We start from the raw sequence: 26,701 nt of genomic DNA on the forward strand, positions 1-26,701 counted from the left end.
CTTTGTGAACCTTTTAACTTCACTAGTAAACCAAGGGCCATTTGACACCATTTATAATTTTTAACAATGGTCAAAAATAGAAAAATGATTAACTAGCTATCTAAAACGTAACAATATGCAAGAAGAGTTTGGAAAAAAAAAAAAATGTTCCTCTTGATAAAATATACATTTTAGTTTGATATTTAGAATTCGTCTCTAAGTAGAAGACACCCCAAATTAAAATCATGATTTGATCATCAAGTGTGTCCAAAATTGTTATTAAATGACTTGTTTCCCCAAGAAAAATAAATACAATTTATGAGATTCAAATGATCAATATTAACATTGACTTCAATAGTCAATACTTAATCTTACATTAAAATTTCATCTATCTATCTTCAATTTAATTTTTGTTGATATACAAGTGATTTTAGTAATCACACCCATTTTCTGAACTTACTTTTCAAAAACAAACTGTACGAGACCAGGGATGCTGTACACGTCATGTGTTAAAGGCCGAAGTAAATACTCATTAATAGCACGGTAAGAATTGTTTCGTATTTACACATGTATTTGACAAGTGGCAAAAGGAAAAATCGGCAATAAGCTGCATCGATTAACGAAAAAATGTCGGCGTATAGCCTGTAACGGAGAATAAATCATATTATCTTCCGCCATCGTAGAGGGCTATTTCGATTTTGGCGTTTTCGCTTCTATAAAATTGTGGAAAGACGAACGAATTGAAGTGGAGAGTGGCAGGAAAACCCTCTACACCGTGCAAACTCTCAAACAAACATAACCCAGCACTCGGATTTATATATCATTTCCTCGCATTTGGTTTTAAATTATGCATATATATTCGCAGTCCGCACGGGTTCGAAATTTGCTGCTCTCGATTTTGGGGTATAAGTTTACAAAGACCACTCTCTTAGGGTAGTTAAGCGAACAATGGAGTCTGCAAGGAGGGAAGCGAGAAAACGCGCATTGGTGAGTCGATGGAAAGAGCTGGAAAATGAGGAGAATGATCAGGATGATTCGCCAGACTCAGACGTGGAATTCCGGCGCCGCAAGGAACAATGGTAGGGTTTGCTGCTTTCGATCAATTTTCTTTAAACATTTTTTTGGTTCGGTATGACATTGTTGGTGGATATTTTTGTTATGTGAGTTAAACCTGCGTTACACACATGTGACGGCGTATATAGGTTAAATCAAATGATAGATTGAGTTAATAAATAAACAAGTTAACAAAGAACTGGGAATACACGATTATAGTAGGCACGGAAGTAGTCAAAATGAAAAAAAAGAGAGTGATGTTTATCTTCTTGGGCCTTCAGTTAAATTGAAAACCATTAATGAGATATGATCAGAATTAAAAAGAAAACAGAATGTCATATCTAAAAATATTATGTTGGAGAATGCTCCCAAGCGAGGATTGCAAACATAGAGAACCGCCACACAAGTAGAAATATAATTCACCCGGGATTAATATGAGATGTCTACAAATGCACGATAACTTTGCTTTAAAAGGCAAGATCGAGAGAGGGAGCACCATTGAGGTGCGAGAGAAGGTACAACTAAGCAATAACATATTAATAAAGGTTACCTAGCTTCCTAATATTTAGCTTAAATTAAACTTAAGCTTGTGAGTAAATTATATTTACTCTACCCCCTCTAAGTACAACTTAGTTACTTAGGGAGTACTTTATAATGCAATATGAGCAAGATGGATAATAGATCCTTGATAACTAGGCCATGTTAGGTACCCAAAGACAAATGCAATACAACTAATCTCATTATAGCTGAGAAAAGGAGAATCTCATGTTACAAAATTTATCTCTAAAAAGGAGTGAATGCGAATCAACATAGTAATGAATGGAGGTCTTCCACACCAATATCCCCCAGTAGTACATCTAACATGAAAATACTATCAACAGCCCCCTGTATGCGTGTGTGTGTGTGTGTGTGTGAGAGAGAGAGAGAGAGAGAGAGAGAGAGAGAGAGAACCCACCCTCCCTCTTGTCCATGATGGAATTATGAATAATCTCTTGTAAGAATGGCAAGTGTTTGAAGATATTAACTAATCCAATGCATGCAAATCACTTGTCTTTCTGTAGAAAGAAACAAAACCATATATAGGTGCAGATATGCTTCCTATTTTGGGATATGTTAGATAAGATGGAAGCATTAAGAATGATGATCTCTTTGAAAATTGCTTGTGTCTCCTTGTCCATGAAAGATGATGATGCCACACTAAAATCAAATAAACAAGAAGGTGATAGATTGGATCTATGTGAAAATTGATATAGGACAAGATCTAAAAACAAAGATGATGTGACGACATAAATGAAATAATTGTCATCAAAGAGGAGAGTTAACGCCTCAAATATGTCCTCCAAATCTGGAATGTGAGACTCCACAAACAAACACCAATGTTTGTCAAATAGGAACCCCAAACAAGAAGACAAATAGATACCTCCTAATAAAAAATGATGGGCCTCAAGTGAAAGTGAAGGCTGATCAACTATCTTTCATGAAAAATTAGGAACCTCTAAATCAATTTCATCATCATTTGAAGTCTCATGATGCTCCGAAATAGCAATTTCATAATAATATCATAATCATATGCCATATTCTTTGGAGAATGAATATGTACGCTATAGTAAAAAAGAGGATCATTAGGGAATGGCTGAGTATCATGATTTAATATGGCTTTCAAATGTGAGTCCAAAGAGCACAAGGACACACAAAATCAATAATAGAAGTCAAAATTGCATTAGGGACATGAATAGAAATGACTCCTTAGGTACGATCTAATTTGTAATTCCAAGTAAATAACCTACAAGGTGTGCTAGGTAGAGTAACTAGATCATACAAACATGGCAGCAGAGAAGACCATTAAAGATGGGTGATCATTCCATTTCTCCAACTTTTGTAGCTCCCCCTCTTTAAAGCAATCAATGATGGATGAAAAAAATCCTAGTATGATAAATTTTCAATAAACCAAATATAGTGCTATCACATATATTAAAAAAACCCAAACACGATAAAAATAGTTTTCGAGGCTAAAATCAAGCTAAGAACTTTAATTGGTGATGATGGTGGAACAAAGCAGGCAGTTAAAGATAAGAGGAGCTTGAGAATTGATATATGTAGCAGTTACATGCGTCATGTCAGCTATAATTGTGCTACTGAACATGTCAAGAAGTCTACCAAGTGCATAGGTCAGATTAAGCACTCCACACCTCATAGGTGATAGGGAGACAACAATGCACATAAGCCTTAACACACAATCAAAGTTTTGTGAAGTAAGCTATTTTAATAGCTAAAAAACTAGGTGCACTATACCTATGTGACAAAGTCCCCTGGATTAGAGGCTTGTGGATGAAAACCCAAGAGTTCTAAGTGGATAGGGGATGCAACCCCATTGCTCACATAGAGCAATTTCATCTTGAGTTTGCATTCAAGCTTCAAGACTTTATCAATTTTAGTGATTTTCTATTGTGTGTTTAGGGCTTCATTAATATTGTTGTAGTAGTTCTATATGTGTTTTGAGGGGTTCGTTGTTATTATTAATCTTGTATTAGACCATAGTCTATGCATTTTCAATTTGAAAGTCAAACTATATTAGTTTGTGGTGTTGCAATGACATTCGTGATAAATGTTTTTTTCTTCTCTGTAGTAGATTTAATTTTATTCATAAAAGAGTAAAGGTATAATAGAAAATAATAATAACCGTAAATTACCCATCAACATCAAAAGTAGATCAATAAATTTGTAAATTTTCCCACCTCTATCATCATCTAGCCCTTTATAGTTGCAATAGAGTCATTTTCAACTTTTACAAGTGTAAAAACACACAAAACTGGCAATCTCTCATGTCACCTACCTTGGACATAATTATATCGCTCACAAAAAATCTAGACCCTTAATAATCATTTAATTCAACTTCAAAAGAACCAAACCCAACACTTCAAGACAAAATTGGTCACTAGAAACCCTTGTAATCATCCTCCTTAGTTTGCTAGTTCTTCCATTTGCTCGTTCCTTTCGCCATTCCTGCAACCGTTCCTTCAATTTCACCTTCCTAAATTTGGGTCCAGCAGCATTATTTTTGCCTCTTGCTTCTCTACGCATTGCCATTCGGTCATCTTCACCTCATCCTGCATTGTCCACCTAGTTGCTTGCATCATTTTTGCAATGTCTTTGTCTAGCAGATGAATCATCGCAACCAATTTAATTGCTAACCAACATTTATGAGTCTCCTTGAATCTTTGCCTCTTGTGGTTTTCATCAAACCTCCACACAAATGGAGTGTACTTGATTCCTTCAATTTTCTCGAAGTCTACTTTGTTTACGAGCCAAGTTTATCCCCAAACCTAGAATTGACTTCTCAAGAAGTTCATCCACACCCTCAAGGAATTCTCTTGGAACACTGGTCTCTATTACCACTCTGATAATTTGCTTTTTATCTCCTAGCTGCGGCCTCCATGCCATAATCATTAAGAACACGTGTGTTCGTTCGGTGTTGATTCTCCACTTGATTGAACATTTCTCAAAATGATTATTATAGAGTCTGTTAATTTCTTATCTACAAAGGTGAACATCTTGTCAATCCGCTTCTTTGTTATTTGACCATGAAAAGGATTTTGTTGCTTGGGGGAGGTGAAAGTGAAAATTGTCTCCATCCTTTTACTCTCAAGCTAAACACACTTTTATAAAAGCCTATTAGTTAAATTACTAACTGCCATGTTTTATAGGTGAAACTTTTGATCTACCCCCTTAAAGAATGCAATGTCTGACAAGGGTTGCATGTCACTTCATCCTTACATCCACAATCACTTCATCGTCATTGTATGTTGCCACCGAAACTAAAATCTTCTTTTAATGCTTTTCTTTTTGTTTCTTGAGGGTGACAGGAAGGTAACAATCATTATATTCAGCTTTCCTCATCCACCACTAAGTTTCGAAAGTCCTCAATTTTGATCTCTTCCATTTTGATTCCCTTGTCTTCGAACATGTGTTATTTTATAGACTTCTAGTGGTGTTAATTCCTCATGGAATCAAACTATGTAATATTGAAGATGCTAGACGTGCATGTCTCCTTTGATTTTTGCATTTATTATTATTTGTGAATCTCTTTCTACATGAAACTTTCAAACTGCTAAACTTTTTGCTGTCCCGACGGCAAGTAAAGTTGCTTCAACTTTAGCCACATTACTTGTTCCATCTACTAGCCTTTTTTCCCCACATGCAATTACATTACCATCTCAATCTTGAATGATGAATCTTGATCTTGATGGCCCTTAGTTACCTTTAGAAGCACTATCAAATTTATATTTCCACCAACACTTATTTGTTTTTCCTCACAAGACATTACCAACTACCTCAGATGATGGATTAACCTATCCAAGCCCATTCGTGAGCTAAAATTTAAGTTAGGGATGTACTCCCTGGGTGGAATGCAAATGCCCCACTCCACAGCCCACAGGTAAATCAAGATACAAGATCTTGGGCACCTCTCAATTGTTGACATAGTAGAACCTAAGACAACAACTAAAACATGTAAAGATGAGTATTAGATAAAAGCTACGAGAGAGGAACTTGATCAGATTGAAAAGAACAAGACATGGGAATTGGTCCCTAGACCTAAAGATAAGAATGTTATTGGCACTAAATGGGCTTTCGGAAACAAGATGAATGAACAAGGAAAAGTAGTAAGGAACAAAGTAAGTTTGGTATGTAAAGTTTGTTCACAACAGGATGGAATTGATTTTGAAAAAACTTTTGCCCTTGTTGCAAGACTTAAGAAGCAGTGAGGATGTTTTTGGCATATTCATCTACAAGAATTTGAAGGTATAGCAGATGGATGTGAAGTTAGCGCTTTTGAATGGAGAACTTGAGGAGGAGGTTTTTATTGAACAACCTGATGGCTTTCAACTAACTGAAGACAAAGATATAGTTTGCAGATTATAGAAGGCATTATATGGATTGAGGCAAGCATCTAAAGCTTGGTATGCAAGATTGGACAAACACTTGCAAAGTTTGGGATTCAAGAAAGTTAATGCAGACAATAACATGCACTTAAGAGCAAATTTAGATGGATTACTGATTATTGAAGTCTTTGTTGATATTAGCTTTGGTGGAAATGATGAGGCTAGTAAGAAATTTTCAGATGAAACGAAGAATGGATTTGAGATAAGTGAGTATGATTAGTGAGATGAAATATTTCTTGGGATTGCAAATGACTCGGAATAAGGATTGCAATTTTCATATCACAAACAAAATATCTCAAAGATCTATTGATAAGGTTTGGATTGGAAAATTGTAAACTTGGTGGTACGCCTATGGTTACAGGATGCAAATTGCCAAGCAAAGATGAATCTCTTAGTGTAATGCAAACAAAAGTACAGATCAATGATAGGAGGATTAAAATATCTTACTCATACAAGACCTGATATTGCTATTGCAGTTGGCATTTTAGCAAGGTTCCAAGTAGATCCTAAAGAGACATTTAGTAGTAGTAAGGAGGATATTCAGATATTTGAAGGGTAGATCAGCCTTTGGGTTATGGTATGACAAATCACATGATTTCACTCTATGTGCATACATTGATATAGATTGGGCAGGTAGTGTGGATGATAGAAAGTGCACCAGTGGTGGAGCATTTTTCTTGGGAGGAAGATTGATTTCTTGTCTTAGCAAATAACAAGACTGTATATCACAATCTACAACATAAGGAGAGTATGTAGCAGCAACAAACAACTACAATCAGATCATTTGGATGAAACAAATGTTGAAGGACATAGGTATTGAATTTCCAGAACCTATTATCCTCCATTGTAACAACACAAGCACAATTTTTATGTCAAAGAATCTAGTACTACATTTAAAGACTAAACACATTGCTATAAAATTTAACTTTTTGAGAGAGAAAGTAACAGGAAAGAAATTCAGATTGGAGTATGTTAGTACAAAGGACCAAATAGCATATATCTTTACAAAACCATTGGCTAAGGATACTTTTGAGTACCTTAGAGGCACGCTTGGGGTAATTATCCAACCCATCTCATACTAGATGGAAGATTCCATCGGTCCAATATAATCAAAGCACTTGCATACCTCTGGATTGCATGCTTGGTGATGTTCCTTTGGGCAGAGTTATTGAGAACTCTTGGGCAATGATTTGTATAATAGTGCTTGCTGCACTTGGCATTTTCATAGATTGTTTCATCATATGTTGCCATCAATGCCAAAGGGGGAGATTGTTAGCATGAATTTTGAAGTATTTTGAAAGGAGAGAGTGTTAGCATGTTTGGGAGATGATTAAATGGTTAGCACTTAGATTAATTGTTTATGTGTTGCATTCATGACTTGGTTTGTCATTGATGTCAACATATATGTATTATGGTTATGATAGTCAGAGTTGCAAAGGAAGATATGTTCATTGAGGTCAGAGCATGGAGAAATAAGTTAAGCGGGTTATATTCGTGTTTAGGGACATGTCTAAATGTCATATGTATATTCGTGGAAATTTATGTAAAGGATTGCGTGAGTTATAGAAGGATATTTGAAAACTAGTTATAGGGTAGTATACAGGAAATTGTTTATTGATAAATCAATTGAATATGTTAAGCGAGATGGAATTCAATTTAGCGGGCTTGGATATTGGTTGAAGACATGTTTGTGATGATGAGGTTGAGGTAGTAGATTCTAGAGTTCACTTGGTGAAAGCTGTTCGAAGGATAATGTGTGATAGATTCACTGCTAACCAACCTTTTGGTTATATTCTTTTGGGATTTGTAAATGTAATGTAATGTGTATTGTCATATCTCAATAAGGTCCTATATTATTCATTGTACATGGGGAAGCCTCAAGGCCGACTTAATTAGTTGTTAGGACAAGGTATAAAGGAAAGGTTGTCCCTTCGGTTGTAAGAGGTATCGCATTGTATTGTATCATTGATGTGCTTAGTGGATGCGAATAGAATAAGATTAGAGGAGATGATGATGAGACTTTGTTGAAAACTTCAAAGGAACTGTATTGGCAAGGAAGTTGTTGTATTGGTTAGTTCACCCTTGGATATGTTATTCTAGAGATCTGTTTTGTGAAACAATTTTGAAGCAATTTGGACAATGGGTTCAGTTGACTTCTTATCAACTCCTAGTAGGCTTGGAATCTTCTAACAAGGATTCAAAGTCTCCTAACAAGGACTTACATGTATTGATTGTATGTAATTGGCTTAGGCTTGGAATCTTCTAACAAGGATTCAAAGTCTCCTAACAAGGACTTACATGTATTGATTGTATGTAATTGGCTCTTAACAGATTCATATCCTTTTGCAAGGAACTTTTATATTAGTACACCATCTTGTGGGCATCATTCCCACTTGGGTTTTCCTCTCATCAAGGGTTTCCCTAATTAATAAATCTTTTGTTGTTGTGCATTTTGTTATGTTGTGGTTGTTGCATATATTGATTATTGGAATTGGATTTGATAAGATTGATTCAAGTTTAATTAGGCACACAACTGATTCACCCCCACCTTAATTGTGTTGGTGGACTTTACTTTCTAGCAGATTTATATTCTTTAAAATCAACAACCTTCTTGCAATTAAGAAAAAAAAAACTTATAGGGGTCGCTGGCATGGTTAGGAACATTGGTCAAATTTCAATGGGATATTGGCTGATTGAAACTAGATGTCATTTGTATTCATTAAAATTCTCGACCTTCAACAATTAGGAAGCAAAGTTAGAGGGGTTGTCGATGTGGTTAGGAAGGTTGGTCAAATTTCAATGGGATATTGGTTGGTTGTTAATGGTTGTCCTCTCCTTAATTTGACAGAGAATATTCTTTGTACTTGCTTGCAACTCAAATACTTAGATAGAGGATCTACCCTCAAAATGGAAACTAATATTGCCAAAGAAATTGCAAACAATAATAAAAGCTGCAAAAATAAATTAAAAAATTGCCAAAAAATTATTATTATTTTTGGGAAAATTGTATCGCCATTGGATGGAAGATGGAGGAAGAGGGCATCATGGTCATAACCCTCAAAAGTTTGCCCAAGTTCTTCTAGCATTTTATCAAGACTCTCAACATCACTTCTACTGGCATTGATATGAAGTTCATAGATCTCTGCACATTTCTACTTCAACAAGATCGGTGGAAACAACAGTTTGGTAGAAGTTCCAACTCGTTCTCCATAGAGCAAGCCTTTGTTGCTGAATCCTTTCATAAGGATAAGGGCAAGTCTCATTCACAACAATCTTCTTAGCAGAGGTCCTCTGCTCCAACTTAAAAACTCCAGGAAAAAGAATATTCGGTGCAACTAGTGCCACAAGTATGGGCAAATGAAGGTTGAATGTTGGAAGTGCTTAGCTGCCCTATCTATGCAATCTAGTTCGTAGCCCACAATAAACAACCAGAGCACACTGAGCAGACATAATTTGCCTTTCACGCCTTTTTGACAGCTTCGTGCTCTGGATAGATTAACCACTAAGGGAGGGTATTACGATAATAGATAGTTTCTATTATTTTTGTTTAGCATCTAATTGTTATTTATTGTAATCTCTTGTAAATATTAGAACATTTCTAATACTTAGTTTCTTGTTTCTAGAATAGAATGTTTCTATTCTTTCCGATTGTTTCCTAAGGAAACATCACTTAGTCTCTTGTATAAATTGATCTCTTGATCACTGTAAATATCAAATATTTACCAATTGTTTCGTAATAATGTGTACCCGATACTTGGGTACACGTCTCAGGGGCGTGGGTACGTGTACCCATGCAACCTAGCTGAATTGCAAAATTTTGCACCTACAACTAAATGAAGCCTTCTTGAGAAGAGATGTTCACACATTAAGAGCTTTGATACCATGTTAGAGTTTTAGGTTATTCTACAACACATCGGATCAAATGAAAGACTAAGAGACAACTTCCACAAGAGAATGGCAAGACAATTGCATTAAGATACAAGAATGATATTATTGATAAGGGACAAAATTTTAATTTTATAATAGGTTTGCTTGTATAGGAGATAATGACAAGGAGAAGATAAGTTATCACTTACGCAAGGTGGAATCACATGTCCCAAAGGTGGATCATCCTTTATTACATCATGAAGTATGTGCTAGATGATGAGGATGATAATGTGATATGTGCACAAAAGGTTTATCTCACACTTAAAAGTGTAATCACATAACAACTATCACCACCTAAAGTGGAAATTTCCTACGCCATGTGCTTAATATAGTTGCAAACTCCTAGGTGTCTCATATGCAAACTACTATGCAATGCATTATCGTAAATACATTTATTTGTAATTAGTGAATATTTAACTACACCACCATCTACTTTAGCTCTCTTTGCATTGAATTTTATAAATACTTGCAACATTTTTGTCACTCATTGTTAAATATTGTGATGACAGAAGGAGGTGAGACGTATGGTTCATATGTTGGTTTTTCATTGTCAAGACCCATCTTCAAATCCTCAAAGTGAATCTAAGGTGGAATTCGTAAAATTCTGACACTTGTTCTTCCATTGGCTTTAAGAAGTAATTCCTAAGTTGTTATCTAAAATGTTAATACTCTTAGGTAGCTAAATATTGTATCGCACGAATTTGATTCAGTGTCGGTTTAGAATCTAGATGTTCATTTGAGATGTTTGTAGAGTATTAAGAAATATTGCCTTATATACAATGTAAGATAGAAGATTTACCACAAAATTTAAACTCTAAGCGTTAACCAATAGATAATAAAGATAAATTTAATAATGTCCAACAAGAGACCATGAAGAGGGTCTAAGTGAGTTAAAACATACAACAAAGGAACGACCAACAATGGGAACACCAAATGGTGCCTGGGAAAGGCAAACAAAGATAGAACCCAACAAAAGATCAGAAGTAGAAGCTAGCAACAAGCTATTTGTTCCTGCTAGTTGAGAAGTAGTCCAGAATTGAAGGATACTGTCTGGGGTGAGAGGAGGCGCTTAGTTGTTGCTGAGTTCAGTAGGAAGGGGAGTGCTATTGCCATATGTAACCCTTGTGAGGTCTCACTAAACTGGTATGTCTCGAATTAGGGAGGCCAAACGACTGCTTGGTAATGAGCTGATCAACATTCTATCTCGAAGGGAACTCAAGTTGCAAGGTGGTCTTGAAGTTGCATGGCCTATTGGAGGTAGAGTGCAAGACATTGTTGGTAAGTGTACCCGAAGGAGGATGAAATAGATAGACACCCTCTAAATAGGCAATAAAACCTCCCTATAATCTCATAGTATACGGGTAGTGGAAAATAAAGTGTCTTTGTCTCTGCCTCCCCTATGTTGCAAAGGTGTTAGGTCTAGTCCTTTATGTTTTAGATATGGAGCCTATGGGAGCCCCTCCTTGAAAGAGCCCAAAGATATGCAGAGAGCGTGTGTCCAATGCCACGCAAGGTATGAAGGATTTATGATGACCCCATCATGTGTATCAGTAGAGTGCTCTGCATAAAAGGCCATCCTTGGACGGAGCCCTCATGGGGGGTAATCCATGTTGTAAGAATATACTCTCTGTAGATGTCCATCCTAATGTGCTTGTTCAACTCCTCTTGGGAGGGAGCAGATGAGCGGGGCATCCCAAGAGAACTGAAAGGGGGGAAGGCGGTAAATCTCATTCCTCACTGAGCTCAATAGAGTAGAGATCTGAGCATACCAATAATGGGCTTGACTAGTGGAGTCGGCACCGAAAGTCGCTTTTGAGGAGTGATATGCTAGGTAAGAGAATTTGTGATGTCCCTTAACCAAATCTGTAAAGCACCGAAGTTGATGGAGAAACCAAACTAAATCAAAGATGGTCCTAAGTCTGAAAGAATGGGCCCCAAACTCGACCAAAATGGTACTAAGAGGAGTGAATTGGTGCCAACTGATATTTGTTGGAGAAGAAGGCTATGGACTCTCCCAACTAGACTCCAAAAGAGAGGGCCCCCAAACAATTGAACCTTAAAGCATGATCAACTTGACCAGGGATTCAAGAGAGACATCTTGGACGTGGTGTTCTGGAAGTGATGTCAGGAACAATCTCTCAAGCGAAGTAAGGGAACTACACTCCTTGTTGACACGGGGATGCATCACATGCCTCATACTGATATGGGGACTAGAGAACTTGACCCTTGGGAATGTGTAAGAAGAAAAAATGCCAACCATTGTGCCTTGGAAAAAGAAATGGAGATGAGATGTCTTAAAGTAATTAAAGACAATCACTTTGGTCTCGCGTAGGTTAACAACTAGCTGTTGCGAATCATAAAAGATGCCAAACCATTTAGAAGTTGCTGAAGATCTGATGCAGGAGCATCCTGGCTGTCGCGTTATCCTGCTGAGTTTGTTGGTGCCAACTGGAGTTCTTGGTGCATTTAATGTATGTAGCGTGTGATCGTGATTTGGATTGATTCGGGAGTTTGTGTGGACCTATTTGTGGTCTTGGATATCTCCTCTATGTGCATTTAATCTTGGTTGTGAACTTGGGGCTTGTCCTAAGTGTTTTGTGCAGTAATCGCGTGTTAACTGTGGGTTAACATGTTTTGTATTTAATGTTTGTTGTGATTAGACTTGTGGCTTAAATATGAATTTAATGCAAGGATTTTATTTAATTTGTAATTGCTAGGCCGACTTGTGGCTTAGTTGGGTATAAGTAGGGGGTCTTGTGGAGTCTTTTAGTCATTCATTCATTCATTTGGAGGAGTGAGTGTGGAGAGTAGCTGAAGAGCAAGTTTATCCTGAGTCTGTGGACAGAGCGCCGAACGCGAGGCAGTTTACAGCAAGATTGTGATGGAGTCGTGAATGTGTAGACAGAGCGCCGAATGTGAGGCAGTTTACACTTTGATCTTGGATAAAGTTTGAGAAGAGCTAGTAGCTGTAGCTTGGAAAACAAGGAGATTGCTTGGTGGGCTTGCGAGCACAAGTTAAGATCTTCCTTGGAGGTTTCTACCAGAGTTTGGATTTGGACTAGCTAGTGTTTGGATTGGATCTTGAGGGATCTTGCAGAACTATTAATTGCTCTGTATTTGGCCGTAACTGGGAAGGCATTACAGCCCGACACATTGCATGTAATAGCTATTTTATGAATAAATCATTGTGATTTGGTATCAGATCTTGCATTATTGCTTCTTGATGTTGTGTTTCCATTGCGTGGTTATTTGCTGGGCGCTAGGACATCTCCTTTGGGGATTTTTCCTGCCCTGCTCTTCATCAAGATCCTTTGGGGAGGAGGCTAGGAGAACCACATCATCTAATAGAGAGTAATATGGAGACTAGGATTCGATGCAAGTAACAACCATCACGAGAAAGCGAGTATTCCCAACATAAAGTCTCAAGCTCATCAATGTAGATGCCAAATAAGGTAGGAGAGTGAGGGCAACCCCGCTTTGCCCCAATAGTGCTCTGGATATAGTTTGGAAAACCCAGCGGTGTCTTGAACCTACCCACCTCACTCATACAATCTCATGATGGTCGTCAATAGAATCTCTAGAATCCCAATCTCTCTGTCTTTGGAAAGAAGCCGCATAATGGACAAAATCAAATGCTTTGCGAAAGTCCACAAAGCAATAGTAGACTTTCGCAGAATGGTGCCAAGGCTCATTAATAGTTCGTAGAGTTAAGATGTGGTCCATGGTTTGAAAGTCTATTAAGAAACTAACTTGCTCTCATGCATGAAAATGGTGTCGATAAAGCTCCTTGGAAAGAGTAGTGTGTAATACGGTGGTGTAAAGTTTGGAGAAAGTGTGCCCAACCATGATGGTTCTATAGTTGCAAGGATCTAAGGGTGGTCTAACCTTGTGGATCAGATGGATGATATGTTGTGACTAAGATAGGGTGAGAGGAGGCCTTGATGGTAAGGTTAAGGAGGTCAAGATTGGCCAGGAGGAGGTTGGAGATGGTGAAGCAGATGAGGGAGGGAATGAATGAGGCACAAGAGAGGGTGCAGTCCATAATGCTCGACCCCTCACAATTGAGGATAATAGGTGATTAAGGCAGAACTGAGAAAGTAGAAGAGCCTATTTAGAATCACCAAGGTCAAAGACTTGCACAACTAGAGTAGATGACTACTGTATCTCATAAGAGGTCCCACACTGTCCTTCAAAGAGTATTGCAGGCCCCAAATGTCTATATTTGATTGAGAATTATAAATCGGATTCATTACCCAGTTGTGGAGAGGGGTCCAGTGGTGTTTGGTCCGTGTAGGGAAGTTCCTCAAAATGATAATGTCACAACTGTCGTTTTGCACGATGCTTAACAGTAGGAATCCTTTTGAACTCCTTTCTTGAAAAGCTAATCTAGGATCAACTCCAAGGTTTCGGGTGATCTTGCGACCTACTGGAATCTGCTCAATTGAAGATAAATGTGTATGTTCACGAGGAGGCCTTTGTTGGTTCGAATGATTTCAGATAAGATGTTTGATCTGCTGTTTGAAAAGTAACCACAAAAGAGATATATTTTTGGTATTTTCTGTTTTATGATGAATGCAATTTATTGATGCAATGATATGAATTCCTACTTTAACCAAGTGTTAGCAAAACAAATAACAAAGGTAATGAGAGATTAAAGCAAATAACTTGAAAGGGAAATTCCCAACGGACATAAACCATGGTAACAACACGTCTGTGAGTTAAATCATCGAAAAGATAGGGTAGGAAACCAATGAAAATAGGAGCAGTGCTTCCTCAATTCAATTAATGCAATCGTCGATGGGAACTCAATAATAACTGAAAGATGTTTCACTTCTCATCGAATTGCAAGGCCACGAAAAGTGCGTTCATGCAAGACAAGAAGCTATGTAGGAATAATAGGTGATATTTTCTCCAACTCGGTACGTCAGCGTAATTCGTTAACACGAGGCAAACACTAGGACAAAAAGGTCGCACAATCATAACAACACAATAAAACCATTGGCTCCATTATTATTCATGAACATGCATTCATAAAAATAACACACTTAGACAAGAATAACTACACTTAGAATGAGAACACCAATAGCATATATTATTGCATCAAAATAACAACCTGGGGTACATATTACATCCATCTATTTATAAGAAATCATCTCCCCCCTTTGTGTTAGGAGAGAGGGTTCTTAAAATGCAACTGATGCTAAAAACTAATAAAACAAATCTAATTATATACAAATTAACTCTCTAAATGGTGCTAAGTAGGTCTCCACCCTTGTTTATATCAATTAATGGTGCATGAGCCTTTACATGACACAACATAATAAAAGAATGAGAAGATAAGAAGAATGCAGTAGCAAGATGATCTAGGAGTATTTGTAAGTTCTAGAAATGGAAGCTTGACCTTCTCTAGGTGTTTCTGGGAGTTGAATTGTCGTGAAAATGCGTTTTCGATGCATGGAATGCTCTAAATTAGGAATTGACATTTAACTGTCGGCGCACTGTTGCTTCTCCAAAACTGTTGGCACACCTTTGAAAAAAGCGTACCTGTGCACCTTAATGATAGGTTCTAAAAATCCATAAATTTCTGAAGTGTCAAAATTGCATTTCCAGCATTTGGGTTTTCTTTCCCTTTGTATTAAAATGGTGTCTAGAAGTTTGTTGTTGGATTTCTCTATTATCTCCGTAACTTGGGCAACTTCTGGCAAATCTAGAGCTTTGTATTTGTTCTTTACTAACTGTTGGTAGTTACATTGATCCGAGCATCCGCAAAATCTTCAAGCTTTGTATCTAGCTCTAACAATTCCTCATAAGTTTTAAATGCTTGTCTTATGTCTTCATTTGACGAAGCATTCTTGAGTGTTCCTCGAAATTGTTGGACTACTACTTGTGTTGCAATGAGCTTGGATTTTTGACTCATCTTCAAAAATCTCAAGGCAAGCAGCGTTGTAATACCTTTCTGCTTCCAAAATTTGCTCTTGAACTTGATCTCTTATTTTTTGAATATCTGCATGTAGTCCTCTCATGACTTTATTGCTAGCAGATATCTTCTCAATCCAATCGTTGAGCTTATCAAGCTCCTTAGCAGTGAATACTTCCATGAGCATACTATACCTTTGACCTTTTATTGATTGGAGGGCCTGTAGATCTTTTCCCCATGTATCTACCCCATCCATCAATCCAAAATCTTGGTTCACTATGGATACTAGTTTGTTTGTACTTGACTAAATATGGTGCAACAGGTTCAAGTTCCCCTGTATTATTTGTACACCTTTCTCCTCAAAATTGTCATGCCATTGCTAACATGCTTCCAAAAATGGGTCTAATTGTACATTCCCCTTTTCTTTCCTCTAAAATGCCATAGCAAGAGTGATCTCTGGATTATCCAGGTCTATAGGGTCCACAACTCCATGCAAATAGCCTCTTGAAAGCTCGTTCTATTTGTGCAACGCAATCAACTTGAATTGATCTCGGTCCATATGTCTAAACACCTCTTTCATCCCCGTAGTGATCATCACTTTAGCAGTGTCTACTGTGGGTCTACCCAACATGACCTCCTTTCTTTGATAGTCCTTAGGAGTTAGTTGCTCGGTGTCAGCATGCGGAGAAGGAATAGCTATGTGCGCAAGCAAGTCCTAATCTTGGTTCTTCATGATGAATGCCAGTGTTCGTGCATCACCTGTAGGTGGCTCAGGCTTCTTGATGGTTTACCAGATGTGTCATCCCCTCTTCAACAGTTAAATCCAACTGTTTCTTCTGTTGAAACATGACCTCTTTCTTCAGCCATGTTGGTGTAGTGCCGATTGGAGACATGTACTTGACCGAAGAGGTGGTTTCTACCGCAGGCCCCTTTCCCCTATCAGTCGTCTCTGTTGTCTTTTCTCATTGAGAAATATCAATAGTTGGAGTCTCTGTATTCGGTTTGGCTAAAGTCCTAGCCTCTGTATCGTGAGGAGTTTGTTGAGGTTCTTCAAGGATTTTCCCTTCCTCCGATACTTCATTGGCTTGCAGTTGCTGGGGCTCAGCTTCCTCCGTTGCTTGTTCTTGTGTTCCTGTAGCCTGAGGAAGTGGAGTCACTGAGCCTTTATTTAGGAATGTTAAGTCCAGAGATGGTGATGGTGGAATGCCAAGAGGTCCTTGAGGTAGAGGTGGCAATTGAATCCAGTCCTCTCCTAAGGATTCACTCCTGGGAGTATCTCTTATCTTCTCTTCCACCATCTCAGTACCTATTGTTATGAAATCAAAATCGGAGAGGTTGAAGACATTAGTTTCTTGACCAGCCATATCAGTTATCCGTTGTTGTTTCTCATCTTCTAATGTTGAAACATGAATAGGTTCTTTCGGAGCAGATGGAGGTGTTATTGTTGAACTTCTTCTCCTTTCCTCTTTCATTGTACTAGTTGCACGAGTCCTTTGGCTCAAGGGGACATATTTAATGGGTTCCCCTTCTTCTTCCACCTTTGCTTTTGGGATTGTTTCAGGGACTTTAGGAGATAGTCTTCTTCTTTAACTTTCTCCTTGTTCTCGCCACCTATGATTGCCCTTTTGGGACCAGAGGGGGAGGCTTCTTCCTCTTGTATTGCCGTTGGTTGCACCCTCTGCTCTTCTTCTTGCTCTTGTTCTAGCTCTTCCTGTGTCGCTTCTGGTTGTGGTGGCGCTTGTGGCTCTTGGCTGGGCTCTTGAGCAGGCTCATGTACTACATGCTTGCTTGTGGCTCATCTTGTTCAGGTTACACCTGTTCTTGTTGAGCTGCTTGTTCTCGGGCCATCGGCTTCTTTGCCTTTGTAGGTGCTTTTCTCCTCTTAATAGTGCCCTTATCGGCCCTAAAGTACTCAACCTCCCTCTCATGTTGATCTATTGTTTCCAGCCACACTGGGGATTGAGTAGGGAAGTGGCATTGTATTTAACGTGCCTTTTCCTTTGATTTGCTGCACAGTGGCTTGTAGGGGGATAGCCTGAGGAACTGAATCCATTATAAGCGGTTTCTTTATCCATTCCTTTGTCAACTGGACTATGTGTCTAGCTCAATGATTAATGTCAACATTTTCATTCCTTTCGATCTTTGCATTCATTATGGGCCTGTCATAAACCTTGTCCCTACTGTATAGAGGATCCAAGATATCTTCTGTATCCTTCTCGACAGCCTTAAGCGGGATCTTTACTTTGAGCGCCTTCTCTACCATATATAGAGTCATCCTACAATAATCCCTTATTCGGATATCATAGTCATCTATTGCGTTCATCCAATGATCCTCCAATGCATCCTTATGTACGAACTGCTTCCCTTCCAGATCCTGCACCATTCCAATGTTGTCAAAATATAGGCGAGGGGAGTTGTAATCTTCAAGTGGATATTGGTCCCATTCCGAATCAAAAGTGACAATATCTTCTTTTGCTTGACTTCAAAAGCACCAATTGTCATGGGCTAGACCCATGTCTTCTTGTGCTGTTTTCTCAATCTATCTTATGCAGACGTGAGTTGGCGGGCAAACTCTAGTAAGATTAGCCTATCCAATGGATATCTCAGAAGCTTCTTTGGGTTCTCCAATGTACCGACTACCCTTAGGTAGGTGAATGTTTTGAATTAGATGTAATATGTGCTGGCTTCTGTGATCCTAGCGGTTGCTTCTACTGACATCCTTTTTGCATCACCTTCAATGAATTTGATGATTGCAAATATGAAGCTATCATTCACCACCCTGTATCCCACACTCTGCTCTGAGAGTTTCTTCTTCACCAGTAGTGGATACACCACATAGGGCCAAGCATTAGCATCCTGTATGCTTCCCTTTCTGTAAAGTCCTGGGTAGTTTGTGGGCCTTGCCACTAGTAAGTGCAACATGTATGATGTCATATAGAATCTTGGATCGGCTTTCACGGCTATGAGTTGCTCATGCAGATTATCACTGAGGATAGTAGCCCAGTCTATTGGCATCTTTGCTGTCCTGATGGTATCAATAAAATGGACCATCCAGGTGTGAAGACTACCTATTGCTGGTAGTCCCATGACCTTGCTCAAAAGCACAATTGCGTACCCAATATCATCCTTCATATAACCCCAAGTCATGTCCACTTTGTTGACTCTGCGACCTATTGGTGTTCTGTCAATTAGGAAGGGGGATTGAATTGTTTCTTTAGCTTTTCATTCTCCCGATATCATCTTTCTGCTTGGTCATAGGTTATCTTTAAATATCGATCGGCTTTGGGAAGATGGAATATCTTCTCGATATTTCTAGGTTGGAGGTCCATGACTATCTCCCTTGTGACACTATTGACGACCTTCTCTTCGGTCACGTAGTTCTCTGCAAGAGCCATTATAAGTTTCGAAGATTGAACAAATGTAGGATATGATGCTGCATTAACAAGTCCTGATCTAATAAGAGTTGACACCATCACAGATCTCTCTTTTGTTTTGTTGTAGATGGTAAGGAATGCATTCCAATCTATATGACCAAGCTCAGTATCTCTGCATGCTCGTCTTGAAACCGAGATTTTCTTGGTGCACCTTGGTACTTGAATACAACGGGTTTTGGAGCTATCTTTTCCGCTATTGAAGAGGATGATGATGCCATCTTATCTACACAAGAAAGGAGACATTAGTTCGGAAAGTTAAAGTTTGACCTAAAACAAACCCTAATTGACATTAAACAGATCAAAACCTAGCAAAAATCAACACAAAACAGTCAAAACCCAATCAATTCCCCTCCAATGCCCTCTTATGCTGTTCAGCGCACCCTTACAGGTGCGCCAGTGCACTAAAATGACCCTTATTTGGCCATTTGTGTGTAGTTGTGCACGTGCACACCTTGGTAAGGTGCGCACATGCCCAGTGCAAGTGCTTTATGAGGGGAATGACTCAGGTTTTTAGGTTTTTAACTTAAGTTTTAGATGGCACAAAGGTGCGCACATGTTCACCTTCTTGGTGACTTGGTCTTAGTTCTTTAGGGTTTCTTGTTTTGTGTTTTAGGTTTGAAAGAAGGTGTGCACATACACTCCTTGAGGACACCTTCTTGGTGTTTAGCTGACCTTGTTTTGGTTGTGTGTTGGTTGCAGGTGATAGCGGAAGAGCGCAGGTTGAGGGGTAAGTTGGTGACTTGGTCTTAGTTCTTTAGGGTTTCTTGTTTTGTGTTTTAGGTTTGAAAGAAGGTGTACATGCACACCTTGAGGAGGTGTGTTGACCTTGTTTTGGTTGTGTTGGTTGCAGGTGATAGCGGAGGAGCGCAGGTCGAGGGGTGTGAGGGTGCACAACAAACTAGGGTCGGAGAGTAGAATGAAATGGAGGAGAGGTGTTTGGGGTCTTATATAGACCTCGGGTCCCAGTGCTCACCCTTGCGGGTGCACACCCTTGAAAGGTGCGCATATGCGCATCTCCGGAAGGAGATGAGTGTGCACTAAGTGCCAGGTGTGCATGTGCGCTAGTGCACACTTTTGCACTGAAAAACACCAAAAACTCCACTTTTTCTCAGATCAGATTCTTCAGACTTCCTTGGGGAGTCCAAAAATGACCTAGGCTCTAGACTAGGGGTTTGGGAGAGAAAAATTCAACTAGGGGGTTTGTGAGACCACAACATCATCCATAACCGAAAACTTGGCAATGCAATCATGTAAATCCTCGCAATGTCATCCTTCTACGTATAGCATAGGACAAGGATGCCGATGGAAAGTAGCAAACCACAATGAGGATGTTTGTGGAATGTGTATTAATTTGGTCAATATGGATCCATGTAAATCTAGCTGAGCTGTCGGAGTAAATCACGAAAGTCGCACCCAGGAGGCTGTCCTTGACCAAGTAAGCAACCCCACCATTACCCCTAACCACACCCAAATTCTTGACCTTATCTTTGAAAGTAGACAACCACTAGAATTTGATGACATTTGGAAGAGGATGAAAGAGGATCTCGTGAGCCTCAATAACCAAGAGGATGTCAGTACAACTTATAACATGCCGAAAAAGGCTTGACATGGACCATAAGGTATTATTGTCATTCCAATAGTTGACATGCATGGAGCTGCTATGAGGCTCTTTCATGCCCAACTGCCTTTGTGATTGTTATTTGGCTGTGGAAGCTGATCCCAATTCCCAGTCTGGAGGGAAGGAATCTCGAATAACAACCTTGAGGTTCCTGATGACAATCCACTTCTTGTTGTGTCTAGCAACAAGACTCTGGGAGTGCTTTAACTCTGCTACCTGAAATTTAACAAGGTCCTTGTTAGAGAAATTCTTAGTGGGAGGAGGGAAGAACTTCCTTCTTACCCTAAGAACCTGAAAACACCAGTCAACATTAGGGATCTAAGAAAAAGGGTGGTTGTCATGGCCATCACAAGCCCTTTCAAATGTGATCTCTGTAACAACTAGTTGGTCATCGAGGAACAAGTAGCTTGGTAGGAGGGGATTGACGGAGGAAGGCCCCAAACTTTCAAATTGAGCTCACGAGCACGTCTAACTTGTTCATCTACCAACCTAGCATGTACCAACTCCTCCATGCTAGAGAGTTGTGTAGAGTTGGTGTTGTTGTAGATGGAGGCTGAAGACTTAAGTTGTTGCTCCATTTCCAATATAAGAGATCTCTATTTGTTGTCTAGTTTAGACTGTTTGTCCTTAATGTCACAAATTTGTATAACCTATTCCTTTTTCCAGTCTACTTATTTTCTTAGGTCTGCTGTGTCAAAGGACGTATTAGCTAGTTTAATAGAGAAATTCGTAATTTGCTGGTTATTGGAATTAATATGTTGTTTCAGACCTACTAATGTCTTAGAAAGAGAGTATGTATCCCACAAACACTAGTTCTCCACCTCCAGCTTGGTTATGTGATCGATTAAACATTGGTACATTATAGGCATGGAGGGTCATTGGGATTCCATTGGAGAGGCCCATTAGTACTGAACAAACCACACCTAAAACACATAAAATTGACTGGTTGAAACAAATACGAAGGTAGGACAAAAGAAAAGACAAGGTCAGATGTGAGGTTGGAGAAGGAGACAAAAACATGGGAAGGGCAATAGTGCAAGTGCAAACACAAATAGCGCTAGAAGCAAGAAACACACATGGGAACTAACAATGAAAGCCTAAGATTGCCAAATGAACTCGGGAAAGAAAATGAAGAAATGAAAGAACCTAATGACCACACCAAGGCAGTAAAATTTGAGTTTGACGAACGCACATGACCAAACACAACAAGATTGAGCTCGAAAAGAAAGGGATCTGAGCTCACATATAAGAGCAATACCTTGAGCCTAGCCAGAAGAGCTGTAAAACTATAAAGCTAGTGCCCAAGACCGTGCAACAAGTATGAGCTTAGAAGGGGTCATGAAGGTAGGTTGCATGTCAACAGAGAGAGGGCCACAATGCATGTGAAGTTGTGATAGGGAGCCTGCAAAAATAGGAGCAAGCCAAACACAAAGAATAGAGATGAAAACTTGCTCTCGTGCAGACAGAGCAAAAAGATAAAACACAACACATGAAGGTCAGGACAAACAACAACTAAGATCACAAAATTGAGCAAGGACTGACGATAGGTGCAAACACCAAACAACTATGGTAGTCACAACCCATGTGAGGAGCCATCCCTGTAGAGAGGGGTCACGTGGGAAGGATGCAAGTGAGCCATCGTCTTCGCCATAGCAGGAGTCTCTTTTTCCGGGACTGTGATCGATTTTCTAATTGATATTATGATAGGCAAATGTTGTTGTGTACTCTTTAGAGTTAGTGTATCCATTAAAGTATTTTACTTATTGTTTAGAAGAACAAATCTTGAAGACAACACCTTGACTAGTTAATCAAATTGTCATTATAGTTCAGCTCCTTTTGTCTTTATTGTTTTAAAGCCTCAGTCAATGGAATGCAATATCCTTGTTTGTATAGTTTCTTTTGTAATTGTTGACAATGGCCTGTGTCTAATATGGAAAGCAAGGAAGATAAGGAAATCAATACAAAGCGATAAATCAAGGACAGTTTAATGAAATTGCATTCATTTGATACTTAGCCTCTATTGTGCTTTTTTTTTGTGTTGTAATGTTGGCTCTCAATTGCATAACACTAATTCGCAATATGATCACAGAAAGATTTGAAGACTCTGGTTGATGACATTTGGGAAGCATTGCTCACTTTATAGATTTCAAGATTCTGATTGACGGCTCAAATTAAGTGGTGGGGATTGATGATCAGCAATTAGATTTGATGAGATATGATGTAGATAATATCGATGTGGAACTGATTGTGTGCTAATAACGATGTATAACTGGCTGTATGAGATCAAGAGTCAGCCTGATTTGGATGATAGTGACGTGGAACTGGCCGTATGAGATCAAGAGTCAGCCTGATTTGGATGATAACGATATAGAACTGGCTGAATGATAAAGATATGTGGAGCTGACTGAAGAGTTAACAAATTATATGAGAAGAGAGTTGAAAATGATTGGCAGTTAGGGAGGTGGAAGTAGAAGAACAATTATCCTTAAATAGTCATTTAAATCATGTGCATGCTATAAATAAATAAAACAAAGGCTTTTTTTTTATAAAATTATTAGAAGTGGTTTCTTTTTCAAAAATTGAATAATTAAATAAAGTAAAGAACTTATATAATTATAGAAGATTTAGTTAACTAATTGTCTAATTAAAATTATTATTTAATTATAGGAGACTTATTAGAATAGATTTAGCTTAATAATTAAAGTTATTTAATTAATAGGAAAAGAGTAAAAAGCATGAATAATTAAAGAATAGAGACTGTTTAATTATTGTGGAGGAGTAAATCAATTAAATAATAAAAATCATTTAATTAATTTTAAAAGACATTAGAATAACTAAATAATTAAAAAATTTATAATTATGAGTATGATGGAGGAAAATTTGGAATTTGAATGAATAATTTTAGGTTAATTAAATAATAAAACTATATAATCAATTTGGAGGAATAATTATTGAAAATGTTGCTCGCAGGCATTGGACAATTTTAGGTGTACAATGAAAAGATTATTCTGGTAACATAAGTTTTAATGGTTTCTTTATTAGTCTTATCAGTGTTCAGTCTTATGGATGGCATATAAGATGTGACAATGATGTTCACTTCCTTTTCCATTTTTCAGCTTTGTGGGAGATACATATAGCACCATGGTGCCCTTATGATCTTGCTGTGGTTTGTTTAATGATTCAACTAAAATTATAGTTCTGGAGTAGAAGAAAATACTATTTTTTGTACATTTGCTTTATAATATTTTATCTGTGTTTTAATATCTAGCTATAGTTTGGTGTTCATTTATTTTTAGCTCTCAAGTTAGTTAGGTTAATATTTATGGTAGTACTTATCTTCATGCAGTAATGCTATACACAATGAAATGCTTCACCAAAGTTTAAATCAAATTCTAATGTTTATCAATAACCTTATCACATTGCTATGTGCATACGCCGTTTCCAGGTTCACAGATGCTTATGATTTTTTGATTAAGTTGCCAGAAGAGGTTCATATCTGGTGTGGATATGAAGATGTAATGTGGCCCCTTTTGGAGCCATTTTGTAGTTATTCGGATTGTGATGAAGAAGAGTTGCCTGTTAAGGTGCTCTGGAAGAGAATTTGTGCAGAACTTCGGAGATGCACCCAGTGCATTGTCCAGCACCACAAAGCGCAGAGAATATACATTTCTGAATTTGAACATGATACTGTTAAGCCTCTCCTTACTGTTCTGAAAGCTCTTGATGAGGAAAGGGTAGCCCGTCATCTTAGAGACATTAATTCAAGGGCAGAGAAGAAAGAATTGGATTCTGTAAAGGATTATGCAGAAGTTGTCAGTGTATTGTTTGAGGTACAGAATTTTATTGAATAATCCATTATTATTTACATTTTTGTTATGTGCAAAAGCATTAACAAATTACCACGAAAAGTGGCCAATGAAACTTTATCTCTTCAAATTCTTTTCTGTTTATTCTCTGTATATTGTATGTCAGCTCAATTTCATGCACTGCTACACTCTTGGTTAACTGACATTATTCTGTAGAAGCTTGTATCTGTGAGCATTACATGGGCATTACCAAAGCTTTCAGATCTTTAAGATATTGTCTAGATATGAATATGTATTCTTTTTCTTCTAGAAATTGAATTCTATATACTATGATAATTGAGACAAACATTATATGTGCGCAGGTGTTGATGTATCCTGATTTGCTAGAAGACCAAGTTCTAGCTAATGCATTTATTCCATTTCTTATCGAAGTTGAGAAGTCTCATGAGTTGACTCTTGCTGGAAATCAACAATATCCGGTAGTATTTGTTATTTATTTGTAAATTTTAGTTAGTATTAAGGTGATGATTTATAAATAGTTTATGGGTTTCTATGTTTAATTAAATTATGCTTGTTTTGAATCTTTAGGGTGTTTATGCTCTTTTGTTCCTTGGGAAAACAGAAGCCCGAGCAATTGGTTTTCGGCTTGCTGGATTTCTTGGAAAATTGAGGTATCATTTACCACTTAAAAGTGAAAGTAATAAATAATTATGATATTGGAAATAAATGATATTTGTTTGATGGGATCAAGAAATGTAGCAAGAGACTGATGTTTGATATTAATTGATAATTCTAATTTTTTTTTCCATGAAAGGGTACATGGATGATGTTTGAGTAATTGCAAGATAATCAAGAAGATTTGAATGACAAAGAATTGAGTTATTACATCTGTTTTTGACCAATATTGTTGAGTGTAAATCTCCTTTTATGTTGCTTGAATTATTGAAATATTGCAAGTTGTAATAGTTTCTTTTCATGGACCATGTCAAGAAATGAGCCACTTGAATTAAAGATGGACCAATCACTGAGAGGGTTGGCAGCTCATTGGTAGAAGATACAAACACCAAATGAGGTCTTATTTTTGACTCCTAGCAGTTCTATGAAAAGCTTAGCGTAGTATTAGGGCCCTAGTCAGCAGAGCCAAGCCAAGCCAAGCCAAGTTAGGATCCTCAAACACCTGCAATGTGACTCACAAGGGGTTGTTGGAAAATGAGACATCTGAACTAGAAGATGGATGGGTCACTGAGGCCTGATTATTGTTGTCTGTATCAAGCCTAGACTTTTTGCCAATTTCTGAAGCACTTGCAACATTCTTGAACTTAAAGATTTATCTGATAGAATTAAAAAAAAAAAATGTCCACCAAGCTAGAAATAGCTTATGGCATAGCCCTTCTGATCAGATTGACTTCTGCAATTCAATCCTTTTCCTAAACGAGGTGATGATGGGCATCTTCAACTTCTCAATGGTCCACTTGCTGAATAGATTAATACCAGGAGCCAGCTGTCAAGATATTTACATGCTTGTTATTGCTTTTCTTTAATCTTGGCTCTCAGACAACCCATTTCAAAAATATTCATATAGTGTGATGCAAGAGTTTTCATACCCCAATTTAGATACTTCACTTAAACCTCAACCTAGTCTTTTGCTTTTCCAACATCCAATTTCTTAATGCTTGTTTTGATCTCTTACATGTTGAAAAGAGTTGTAGTGATGTTGATCATGGGTGGAGATCAACCTTAAAATCTTGCTCATATACCTGCCTTGCCTTGCATAATTAAACCATTGAGTAGCTGTAATATTTCTTGGTTGAAGTTCCTTCCAAAATAAATTGGGGTTATTTTTACCAAAGAAGATTAGCGCTTCCTGAATTGCGATCATGAAATCAGCCTTTATTCTTTCTCAAAATCTGCTTGTAAACTGCAATCTTTATATTCTTAAATTTTCTTGTGTGGCTTTTTTAAAGTTCCCCTTGCAATTTTGCATTCCTTTTTAAAGTAACCATTAGTCGGAAAACTATATGTTTCAG

At 37.9% G+C, this 26,701-nt stretch overlaps 1 protein-coding gene across 2 annotated transcripts in view; it reads left to right on the top strand.

Annotated features, from left to right (window-relative positions):
• The first annotated feature begins 542 nt into the window (after nucleotides 1-542).
• LOC149572307 (P-loop containing nucleoside triphosphate hydrolases superfamily protein) overlaps nucleotides 543-26,701 on the top strand; it is a 142,730-nt gene continuing 116,571 nt past the window's right edge. For both annotated transcript variants that reach the window (XM_089813518.1, XM_089813519.1), the window contains exons 1-4: nucleotides 543-1,058; nucleotides 24,314-24,698; nucleotides 25,037-25,153; nucleotides 25,263-25,345. In XM_089813518.1, coding sequence (XP_089669644.1) covers nucleotides 928-1,058; nucleotides 24,314-24,698; nucleotides 25,037-25,153; nucleotides 25,263-25,345 — 716 coding nt within the window. In that variant the 5' untranslated portion in view covers nucleotides 543-927. The remainder of the gene's footprint in view (nucleotides 1,059-24,313; nucleotides 24,699-25,036; nucleotides 25,154-25,262; nucleotides 25,346-26,701) is intronic.

The sequence above is a fragment of the Cupressus sempervirens genome, chromosome 2 (genome assembly GCF_028749045.1).
Source record: "Cupressus sempervirens isolate cs-2001-9-10 chromosome 2, ASM2874904v1, whole genome shotgun sequence".
Lineage (NCBI taxonomy): Eukaryota > Viridiplantae > Streptophyta > Pinopsida > Cupressales > Cupressaceae > Cupressus > Cupressus sempervirens.